Genomic DNA, 12,660 nt, shown 5'->3' on the forward strand with positions numbered 1-12,660 from the left:
AAGGTGACCCAGATTAAATGAGGCCGAGGTTGCAATACCTACAGCTTCCACACGATGTCTAGAGTCTTGTCATTTGCCTCGGCTTTGTTTCTTGGTCAAACCGAAACAAGGGAGCCGATTTCCTCCGGTCTCCGACAGGATGTTTTGGTTGAGCAATATCCGGCCATGATTTCAAGACGTGAAGCTAAAGAATATACATCGCCCGTGATCATTTTGATAGAGTATTAACGTTTACTAATACCTAAAGTTGCATTACAAAAGTATTTCGAAGTGTTTTGTGAAAGTTTATCGTTGGGTTTTTTAATTTTAAAAAATGACGTTACGTTAAAAAACGCTCATTTTTTCGTTGATCACACACTATTCATAGATCGATATCTAGGCTATATATGGATCAATTTAATCGAAAAAAGACCCAACATGATGTTTATGGGACATCTAGGAGTGCCAAGAAAGAAGCTCGTCAAAGGTAATGAATGTTTTATATTTTATTTCTGCGTTTTGGGTAGTCCCGGCTATCGCAAAATCTGTCGTTAGGTGACGTTGCAGTATTTTGGTGGATACATGCTATCAGATAATAGCTTCTCATGCTTTCGCCGAAAAGCATTTTACAAATCTGACTTGGTGGATAGATTCACAACGAGTGTAGCTTTAATTCATTTACATTACATTTAAGTCATTTAGCAGACGCTCTTATCCAGAGCGACATACACAGTTCTCTATGGTAATACACAGTTCTCTATGGTAATACACAGTTCTCTATGGTAATCCTGGAGACTGCGATGGTAAAAGGGGTGATGAAATGAAACTGTGATGAAGGTAGCATAGCTGTCAAAACCATATGTTCATTGTATTGGAGACACAGAGTGAGGCTTTTATTTCCTTGCCTAAGTGCTGTACTCTGCCTGTCAGCACCTCACCTACCCAGGTGGGCATCTCCCTGCCAGCATCTCTCCTACCCAGGTGGACATCTCCCTGTCTCCACCTCTACTACCCAGGTGGACATCTCCCTGTCTCCACCTCTCCTACCCAGGTGGGCATCTCCCTGCCAGCATATCTCCTACCCAGGTGGACATCTCCCTGTCTCCACCTTTCCTACCCAGGTGGACATCTCCCTGTCTCCACCTTTCCTACCCAGGTGGACATCTCCCTGCCTCTACCTCTCCTACCCAGGTGGACATCTCCCTCTCTCCACCTCACCTACCCAGGTGAGCATCTCCCTCTCTCCACCTCACCTACCCAGGTGAGCATCTCCCTCTCTCCACCTCACCTACCCAGGTGAGCATCTCCCTGTCTCCACCTCACCTACCCAGGTGAGCATCTCCCTGTCTCCACCTCTCCTACCCAGGTGGACATCTCCCTCTCTCCACCTCACCTACCCAGGTGGACATCTCCCTGTCTCCACCTCTACTACCCAGGTGAGCATCTCCCTGTCTCCACCTCACCTACCCAGGTGAGCATCTCCCTGTCTCCACCTCACCTACCCAGGTGAGCATCTCCCTGTCTCCACCTCTCCTACCCAGGTGGACATCTCCCTGTCTCCACCTCTCCTACCCAGGTGGACATCTCCCTGTCTCCACCTCTCCTACCCAGGTGCGCATCTCCCTGTCTCCACCTCTCCTACCCAGGTGGGCATCTCCCTGTCTCCACTTCTCCTATCCAGGTGGGCATCTCCCCGTCTCTAAAGGAGCTGTACTCTCCTACCCAGGTGAGCATCTCCCCGTCTCCACCTCACCAACCCAGGTGGACATCTCCCCGTCTCTAAAGGAGCTGTACTCTCCTACCCAGGTGAGCATCTCCCCGTCTCCATCTCACCAACCCAGGTGGACATCTCCCCGTCTCTAAAGGAGCTGTACTCTCCTACCCAGGTGAGCATCTCCCCGTCTCCATCTCACCAACCCAGGTGGACATCTCCCCGTCTCTAAAGGAGCTGTACTCTCCTACCCAGGTGGACATCTCCCTGTCTCCACCTCACCTACCCAGGTGGACATCTCCCCGTCTCTAAAGGAGCTGACAGTACTACCTTCACTACCTTGAATGTGTATTTTAATGAAAGTTTGAGTTTTATCAAAAACTATACGTGGCGCACTTGAAATTTCCGCTGATTTGATCCCCAAAGCAGGACCGCTTCTCTAACAAGTTAACCTCCTATAATATCAGTGTCCTACTGGTTAAAGGCAACATGTGCAGCCTACAGTGAAGGCCTATCCACCACCATGGACTCTTTGGGAGCACCATTCGAACCCTCAACCCTTTTAACAGCTGATGCATAAGAAATGCTCTGGACAGCCCTTGCTTTGGCAGAACTGAAAATGAACAAGTTCAACAAGCATGTCTCTGTCACGAACAAGTACATGTCATGGGTGGTAACTCTGCAATTCACTCAAAGGCGCACTTTGAAATTATATTGGGGGCGTGGCTTTCATGTTGTTATGGCCACCCGTGAGTGAAAGTGTTGTACCAGTTTAAGTGGCCTATGGTTCTGTTAACTGAAGTTTGAGCGTGTCTACTGTCAGTCCTGAAGTCTTTGTAAATGATTACATAAAAGCATTTGGCACTAAAGACCTATTGTTACAATATCTCTAATTCAACATTAGCGATATTGTGAAGTGATACGGACCTCTTTACATAATTGTAAAAATATACTATTTCAGGTGTTATTGCTTAACACCATTGGTGTAAACTATATACACTTCCTAGTGTTCAAAATTCTATATAAGGTGTTTTTGCATAACAGTGTTAATTCCCAAACACTGGCAAAGTATAACAGCGTCAGCACTAAGCACAGTGTTAATTTAACACTGAAAAGTGTGGACCCGTATAGACACTGACCAAGTGTTAAATGTAACACGGTCATGAACCAGGTTTCCATCCAATCTTTTTATGCGGGTAAAGTACATGTCGGATAAAAAATGTCATGACCGGCCTGATGGAAACAGAACACTTTTCGCTAAACTTTCCAAATGTCGACAAAACAATTCTAGGCAAGGTGGGATATTTTTGTCAGTAAAATTAATTATGTGAGAAATGTTGGCAGAAATACTTATATGCAGATATTGATATAGTAACCATCATATCGAAATAATAAACTTGGAGTCACGCGATGACATGTGGTCCTTCAACTACGACTGGTCGGGAAATCATGCTGTTTATTAGGCTACAGAGGAAATAAGTTCTGATGAACTTCACAGGGTGGTGAAAGTGCAAGGTTAGGAGTTTGTTGCTCCTTTCCAATACATATTGAGGGTTTTATTTTGGTGACATGATCATCTGTGCTTGGCTGCTGTTTGACAAGTAAAAATATTCTTAATCGTTTGTCCATAATAATCTCATCGTGTAGGCTATATGTGAGCTCTAGGCTGGAGTGCACGTGCTAATATCAGAATGTGCACACTTGCTATATAACACACTTTTTTTGCGAGACAACCATCAGTAGAGTGAAAATGCAATAGAAACCCATTTAACGTGTATCTTTTTATACGGTACATGGGAATTTAGCCGCAAAAGTTATTCTTATGTGCACTACGTCATTACGCACAGCCTTTATCTGCAACAAGTCAGTTTGATGGGAAAATGTGCATATTATTTTTATGCAGATTTTAGAGTATTTACATAAATCTGTTGTCAATTGGATGAAAACCTAGCTAGTGTTGATTTAACACTGGAGAATTTGCTGTGCAGAAATGTTCTTGAAATGTGTCTAGACTATTTTTAATATCTTATGTTCTGAGAACATGGTAACCATGAAACCAATATTCTTCTAACCCACAGAAAATTGGATACGAATGTTCTTGCATTGTTCTCATGAAACGTGTCATGAACAATATCTTATATTCTGAGAACATGGCAACCATGTATGTTTGGCGGGACGTTGATGGACTTCTCTCCTAACCCACAGAACTGGACACGTGAAAGTTATTCAAAGTACCATGAAATGTGTCTAGAACGTTCAAATTGTACATTCTGAGAACATGGCAACCACTTTCTGGGTCTGTTGTGTTTGACATTAAGGGAATGTTTTCCTTACTCTAATGCCAAAACATGCTAAAAAGGTTCCCAGAAGGTTTTTACTAACATATATAGAATGTTTCGCTAACTAATGGAAAACTGGACACTCAAACATTAGAGGAACATTACGGGTTAACATTACAAAAAACGTTCTCTGCCTAAATTTGTTAGCTGGGAAAATGAAGACTCACAAATATCACGCTTTGGGTCCTGGGTTATTCCTGACCGTGTGACCTGTCTAGTTCAGAAATGTTGTTTTTCTCTCCATTTAAAAAAAAAAGTGTGTTGTGATTTCTATTTGTAGCAGTACATCTCCTTGCCTCTCCTCTCCTCCAGGTGTGGCCCTGTGTGTGTGAGACATGTCGGATAAGATGTCCAGTTTCCTACACATCGGGGACATCTGCTCCCTGTATGCAGAGGGCTCCACCAACGGCTTTATCAGCACTCTGGGGTGAGTTCATTTCACCTATCCCTTTTATACTTTAGCTATTATCACTGATTGGCAAACATTGATACCATCAATTGTAGTCATTTTAGACGGTGCCTATTTCTTTCCCATTCATTTGGGATGGAGGAATCACTGAAATGTGGCTACAGGAACATTAGATAATTTACTTACAATCATATCTAAGTCAACACAATTTTTCACTTTGAGCACCTGTCCCTCTAAAGGTCTGTGCACAGCCCTGAGTGATCAAATAACATTGTATTGTCACATGAGCCGAATACAACAGGTGTAGGTAGACCTTACAGTGAAATGCTTACTTACAAGCCCCTAACCAACAATGCAGATTAAAAAAATACGGATAAGAATAAGAGATTAAAGTAAATTAATTAAAGAGCAGCAGCAGTAAAATAACAATAGCGAGACTATATACAGGGCGGTACCGATACAGAGTCAATGTGCAGGGGCACCGGTTAGTTGAGGTAGTATGTACATGTAGGTAGAATTACTTTAATAACTATGCATAGATGACAACTTAGAGCAGCAGTGGTGTAAATGTCTAGACATTCAGGAGTCTTATGGCTAGGGGGTAGAAGCTGTTTAGATGCCTTGAAGCCTAGACTTGGTGCTCCGGTCCTGCTTGCCATGCGATAGCAGTGAGAACAGTCTATGACTCGGGTGGCTGGAGTCTTTGACAATTTTTATGGCCTTCCTCTGACACCGCCTGGTATAGAGGTCCTGGATGGCAGGAAGCTTGGTCCCAATGATGTACTGGGCTGTTCACACTATCCTATGTAGTGCCTTGCGGTCGTAGACTGACCAGTTGCCATACCAGGCCGTGATTTAACCAGTCAGGATGCTCTCGATGGTGCAGCTGTAGAACCTTTTGAGGATCTGAGGACCCATGCCTAATCTTTTTAGTCACCTGAGGGGGAATAGGTTTTGTTGTGCCCTCTTCACGACTGTCTTGGTGTGCTTGGACCATGTTAGTTTGTTGGTGATATGGACACCAAGGAACTTGAAGCTCTCAATCTGCCCCACTGCAGCCCCGTTGATGAGAATGGGGACATGCTCAGTCCTCTTTTTTTCTGTAGTCCACAATCCTCTCATTTGTCTTGTTGAGGGAGAGGTTGCTGTCCTGGCACCACACTGCCAGGTCTCTGACCTTCTCCCTATAGGCTGTCTCGTCGTTGTCGGTGATCAGGCCTATCACTGTTGTGTCATCTGAACATTTTATGATGGTGTTGGAGTTGTGCCTGGCCGTGCAGTCATGCATGAACAGGGAGTACAGGAGGGGACTGAGCATGCACCCCTGAGGGGCCCCTATGTTGAGGATCAGCGTGGTGGATGTGTTGTTACCTGCACTTACCACCTAGGGGTGGCCCGTCAGGAAGTCCAGGATCCAGTTGCAGAGAGAGGTGTTAAGTCCCAAGGTCCTTAGCTTATTGATGCGCTTTGAGGGCACTATGGTGTTGAACGCTGAACTGTAGTCAATGAATAGCATTCTCACATAGGTGTTCCTTTAGTCCAGGTGGGAAAGGGCAGTGTGGCGTGCAATAGAGATTGCATCATCTGTGGATCTGTTGGGGCGGTATGCAAATTGGAGTGGGTTTCTGGGATGATGGTGTTGATGTGAGCCATGACATGCCTTTCAAAGCCCTTCATGGCTACAGACGTGAGTGCTACGGGTCGGTAGTCATTTAGGCAGCTTCCTTAGTGTTCTTGGGCACGGGCTATGGTGGTCTGCTTAAAACATGTTGGTATTACAGACTCAGAAAGGTCTAAAATGTCAGTGAAGACACTTGCCAGTTGGTCAGCGCATGCTGGTAAAACGTCTGGCCCTGCGGCCTTGTGAATGTTTACCTGTTTAAATGTCTTACTCACATCGGCTGTGGAGAGCGTGAACACACAGTCATCCGGAACAGCTGGTGCTGTCATGCATGTTTCAGTGTTATTTCCCCCGAAGCGAGCACAGTTGTTTAGCTCGTGTCACTGGGCAGCTCTTCCCTTTGTAGTCTGTAATGGTTTGCAAGCCCTGCCACATCCGATGAGCGTCAGAGCCGGTGTAGTACGATTCGATGTTAGTCCTGTATTGATGCTTTGCCTGTTTGACGATTCATCGGAGGGCATAGCGGGATTTCTTATAAGCTTCCGGGTTAAAGTCCCACTCCTTGAAAGCGGCAGCTCTAGCCTTTAGCTCAGTGCGGATGCTGCCTGTAATCCATGGCTTCTTGTTGGGGTATGTACGTACGTACGGTCGCTGTGGGGACGACGTCATCGATGCACTTATTGATGAAGCCAATGACTGATGTGGTGTACTCCTCAATGCCATCAGAGGAATCCCGGAACATATTCTAGTCTGTGCTAGCAAAACAGTCCTGTAGCTTAGCATCTGCTTTGTCTGACTACTTTTCTTCCTAACCACGGATGCCGTTCAAAAGCAGTCAGCTGGATCTATTCAGCAGATCCCATGGGACTTAAACTTATCTGGGCATTAGGCCAGTTTTGAGGTCTGAAAATGTCTGACAGACTTTCATTTGGGAGGGAACTATCCCTTTAAGGGTGAATTCATAGCTTAATCTACACTTGAAAAGGTCATAAAGGTAATGCCATCAAAGCTCTGCAGTGCATATATAAATGACTTTTGTCTGTGTTGAATGTGGTGTGTGTGAGTCCCCATATTAAGATGAGTGTGTTTGATAGAGGAATGCTGTGGAGATTAATCACAGAAGAGATGGTGTGGCCTGTGTGTCAGTTAACCTCTTGGGGAAGTTTATTGTGGCTGGGAGGTACTGGCACGAAGGGCTGTGTGTGTCAGGTGGAGGGGTCTCTACTTTGCTGCACAGGGGCCCTTCGGCCGTCTGTGGGCCACTGATAGAGCGTGGTTTGGAAGAGTTGATAAATGACGTTTCCACTTTTCCCAAAGAACAGGGCTGGGAGAACTAAGCCCTTTGAAGTGGATGTCTGGTCCTGGATGGCTCCATGACCATGATAGTATGTATAATTTACTGGGAGACTGGGAGGAATTGGAAGTAAGTGGGAAGCAATGAACACAATGGTAAGATGTTTGTGTGTACGGGCACCAGCATGCTTGTGCATGTGGACGAGAGAGAGAAAAAGTACATTGGACCATAATACCAGTGATTATCTACCGCGAGAATGAATGGTTCTAGTCAAGGAGCAATTGAAGCCTGGAAAAATATGCTTGACTCTGTAAATAATCACCTCAGCTAAAGCCCAACACGGGCTGTATAAATTGTTATTTGTACAACACATACAAACAATTGGATTGGATGGAGACCTCTTGGCTGGTTGGGGGGATGGGATGGGAGGTTGGAGGTGGAGACACTACTTTTTTTCCCTCTTGTATATATTAAATGTATTATCACTTAAACGTTATGATTATGATCAACACACACACAATTTATCCATAAGATCAATCCCACCTGACTTCTAGAGGCTCAGTATTCCTGGAACCCCCCCGCTGCTCATGAAAAATGGATCAGACTGAGTCACAGCAGAAAGAGACCTCACTGCCTCCACTGAGTTGTTTTACTATCCTTGTGGGGACCAAAAAAAAATCTTAAAATGAACCTTAAACCTAACTCTAATGTGAATTGTAACCCTAACCTTAAACCTAAGCCTAAAATATAATTTTCCCTTGTGCAGTGTGGCACAGCTCCTTCACATAGAGTTGATCAGGCTATTGATTTTGGCCTGTGGAATATTGTCCCACTCCTCTTCAATGGCTGCGCGAAGTTGCTGGATATTGGAGGGAACTGGAACATACTGTCGAACATGTAGATCTAGATCATCCCAAACAAGCTCAATGGGTGACATGTCTGGTGAGTATGCAGACCATGGAAGAACTAGGACATTTTTAGCTTCTAGAAATTGTTACAGATCGTTGAAACATGGCCACGCATTATCAAGCCGAAACATGAGGTGATGGCCGCGGATGAATAGTACGACAATGGGCCTCCAGGATCTCTTCACAGTATCTCTGTGCATTCAAATTGCCATTGCAGCTTATGATGGAGAAATTAATATTATATTCTCTGCAAAAGCTCTGGTGGACATTGCTGCAGTCAGCATGCCAATTGCATGCACCCTCAGCTTCAGACATCTGTGGCATTGTGTTGTGACAAAACTGCACATTTTAGTGGCCTTTTATTGTCCCCAGCACAAGGTGCACCTGTGTAATGACAATGATGAATCAGCTTCTTGATATGCCACACCTGTCAGGTTGATGGATTATCTTGCCAAATGAGAAATGCTTTTTGGGGTATTGAATTTCAGTTCATTAAACATGGGACCAACACTTTACATGTTGCTTTTATATTTTTGTTGAATGTACTTTTTACTCCATACATTTTTCCTGTCACGCAAAAGTACTCACTGCATTTTGAATGCTTAACAGGACAGGAAAATGGTCCTCATCGAGAGAACTTCCCTGGTCATCCCTACTGCCGCTGATCCGACGGACTCACTAAACACATGCTTAATTTGTAAATTATATCTGAGTGCTGGCGTGTGCCCCTGACTATCTGTAATTTAAAAAACAAGATAATTGTGCCATCTGGTTTGCCTAATATAAGGAATTTTAAATTATTTTCACTTTTTATACTTAAGTATATTTTTGCAATTACATTTCCTTTTAAAAAAAATACTTTTAGACTTTTACTCAAGTAGTATTTTACTGGGTGACTTTTACTTGAGTCATTTTCTAATAAGGTATCTTTTATTCAAGTATGACAATTGGGTACTTTTTCCACCAATGTCACAAGGATAGTAAAAACAAACACAATCTCACACATACACACAACATATAATACAACTTCAAACGTCAAAGAATAGGAGCTTCAGGGTTTAACATGACCTACACATCTACAGAGCTGGGAACCTAATGCTACAGCTTATGGAGAAATTCCTTTTCAAATTCACCATCAGTGTGCTCTTTAACCTCTTACCCCCCAATCCTTCAGGGATAGGCTTGTAGGGAGAGAGGTGAGGGTATTGTCATAGACCCTCTTTTCTTACAGGTTACTATTATACAATAACTACTGAAATGAACCCTAAACACACAGGTCATGCTCTGATACCATGTCATTATGACAAATGCACACGGTTGACATCACTTGCCCTCTCCAAGAACCATCTGGTGCACTCACGCACACACACACGGCAGTAATCACACTCAAAAACCAAGATGCATACATACAACACGCCATTAGAAGTGTGGACCCAACAGATGGCCTTCTCCAACTCTCACAAACCAAAGTAGAAAGCCTGAGGGGACAAATCAAAGGTTAGATTTTGAACAATGCAGTATGATTCCAGGGCTTTAGTCTGAGAATACTCTTGTCTTATAGGATGCCTGTTCTCTTGTCCTGACGAGCAGCTGTTAAAGTAGGATTAATGTACAGTAACTGGAATTGGACAGTAACGAGGGTCAGACAATCACATTTTTATCAGTTCTCCACAAGATAAACATGTCAGTGTCTGTATGTGATAAATCTTGCTCACATTGATCTAACAAACCCAGGCTGCACATTAAGCAAACGTCATTCAGATGCTCAGTATAGCTATGCTGTATAATGCTCTGCGGAGGTTGACACGGTAGACAGGAGCCTCAGTGTGTTGTCATGTTCAGAGAGGTGTATCCCTGGTGCAGACAGACAGGTCCATGTGTAGTACGACTGATCATGTGTGTGGACACTCCACGAGTCCACAGGAACACGACTAGGATGGATGTGGGATCTGGCTGGAGTCCAGGCAATCTTTATTCCGAGCCAGTAAAAAGCTAAATTTGTCACCGACAGGAATGCTAGCTTGTCCACCCACTGGCAGCAGCCAACTAATCCTAACTCTCATTTCTTCATTATTGTGTGGACTGTGGAAGAGCACCGGCTAATCAAGAAACATCACAGTGAAATCACAAGTATGTGATTGGTTTAACAATAGTGACTAAGGGAGTCAGGATAAACAGTGCTCTGTAGTTGAACGTTTTGAAAACACAGTGTACTTTTTATGGGTCCAATGTGACAATGTGCTTAGATCAAATCAAAATGTATTTGTCACATGCGCCGAATACAAGTGTAGACCTTACCATGAAATGCTTACTTGCCAGCCCTTAACCTGGAATTTCTTGTTGTGTTAAAATACAAGCTCTCGATGTGCCAAGTTGCAGGTTTCCTACAAATACTGTATATGAATAACCCATGTGGAAAAATGTATACACCGGCTCGATTCAATCTTATGTAGCAAAATTTGAAATGGTATTTTGTACATTGGATAAAAGTAAAGACTCACTGCTAGAAAATGGTATATCATACACTTCAGTTTAGGAACAATGGGAAATTAATTCTGCTTTGAAGTTGATAAACTTGTAACCCCACTTTTGAGAAAATGGCCCTTGATTGATTCGGTACACCTACTCGAGAGCTAGCTCTTCTTTGTCTACACCCATTCAGGATCGTTCACACCCTCTTAAGCCTTAGCCCCACCCATCCTTTAAGCATTCACATGTGAGGCCATGTGCTAAACAGAGTGAATAAGGGCCTCCAGAGTGGTGCAGGCATCCCTACAGATCTGGGTTTGATCCTGGGCTGTGTCGCAGTGCCTGAGTGGCGCAACGGTCTAAGACATTGCATAGCGGTGCAAGCTTTGATGCTACAGATGCTGGTTCAATACCCGTGCTGGCCTTGACTGAGAGACCAATGAGATAACTGTAGGTTTTTGGTTTCTCTCCCTCTGAAAAAAGAAATAAATAATTCTAAATGACAAACTGGCTTTATTTACAAATTAGTAACAATGTATTACCCATGTTCAAGAATGACCTTCTTGCTCATTTTACATTATTTGAAAACAAAATAATCTCCAAAATATTGCTATTTTTTTAAACAACGCAATTTTCAAAATTTGTATTATTAATTTAGAGTTATATAAGTCTCTTGGATATTCTCACAGATATATTTTTAACCCTGTTATTAGCAGGACTATATATATATATATATATATATATATACTGTTGAAGTCGGAAGTTTACATATACATTTAAACTCAGTTTTTCACAATTCCTGACATTTAATCCTTGTAAACATTCCCTGTCTTAGGTCAGTTCGAATCACCACTTTATTTTAAGAATGTAAAATGTCAGAATAATAGTAGAGAGAATGATTGATTGATTTCAGCATTTATTTATTTCATTACATTCCCAGTGGGTCAGAAGTTTACATACACTCAATTAGTATTTGGTAGCATTAACTTTAAATTGTTTAAGTTGAGTCAAATGTTCCACAAGCTTCCCACAATAAGTTGGGTGAATTTTGGCCCATTCCTCCTGACAGAGTTGGTGTAACTGAGTCAGGTGTTTTGGCCTCCTTGCTCACACACTTCTTCAGTTCTGCCCACACACTTTATATTGCATTGAGGTCAGGGCTTTGTGATGGACACTCTAATACCTTGACTTTGTTGTCCTTAAGCCATTTTTCCACAACTTTGGAAGTATGCTTGGGGTCATTGACCATTTGGAAGACCCATTTGCGACCAAGACTGATGTCTTGAGATGTTGCTTCTATATATCCACATAATTTTCCTTCCTCATGTTACCATCTATTCTGTGAAGTGCACCAGTCCCTTCTGCAGCAAAGCACCCCCACAACATGATGCTGCCACCCCCGTGCTCATCAGACCAGAGGACATTTCTCCAAAAAGTACGATCTTTGTCCCCATGTGCAGTTGCAAACTGTAGTCTGGCTTTTTTATGGTGGTTTTAGAGCAGTGACTTCTTCCTTGCTGAGCTGCCTTTCAGGTTATGTCAATATAGGACTCGTTTTACTGTGGATATAGTAACTTTTGTACCTGTTTCCTCCAGCATGTTCACAAGGTCCTTTGCTTTTACTCTGGGATTGATTTGCATTTTTCTCACCAAAGTATGTTCATCTCTAGGAGAAAGATCTCCTTCCTGAGCGGTATGACTGCTGCGTGGTCCCATGGTGTTTATACTTGCGTACTATTGTTTGTACAGATGAACGTGTTAACTTCAGACGTTTGGAAATTGCTCCCAAGGATGAACCAGACGTGGACTTCAATCTTCTTCTTTTTCTTGGCTGATTTGTTTTGATTTTCCCATGACGTCAAGCAAAGAGGTATTGAGTTTGAAGGTAGGCCTTGAAATACATCCACAGGTACATCTCCAATTGACTCAA

The 12,660-nt window shown here is 43.1% G+C and overlaps 1 protein-coding gene across 5 annotated transcripts in view; it reads left to right on the forward strand.

Annotated features, from left to right (window-relative positions):
• LOC115143109 (inositol 1,4,5-trisphosphate receptor type 1) overlaps nucleotides 1–12,660 on the forward strand; it is a 169,181-nt gene that overhangs the window by 8,432 nt on the left and 148,089 nt on the right. For all 5 annotated transcript variants that reach the window (XM_029683196.2, XM_029683197.2, XM_029683198.2 and 2 more), the window contains exon 2: nucleotides 4,342–4,456. In XM_029683196.2, the coding sequence (XP_029539056.1) occupies nucleotides 4,365–4,456 (92 nt within the window). In that variant the 5' untranslated portion in view covers nucleotides 4,342–4,364. The remainder of the gene's footprint in view (nucleotides 1–4,341; nucleotides 4,457–12,660) is intronic.

Source organism: Oncorhynchus nerka, linkage group LG15 (assembly GCF_034236695.1).
Source record: "Oncorhynchus nerka isolate Pitt River linkage group LG15, Oner_Uvic_2.0, whole genome shotgun sequence".
In the NCBI taxonomy this organism is placed as follows: domain Eukaryota; kingdom Metazoa; phylum Chordata; class Actinopteri; order Salmoniformes; family Salmonidae; genus Oncorhynchus; species Oncorhynchus nerka.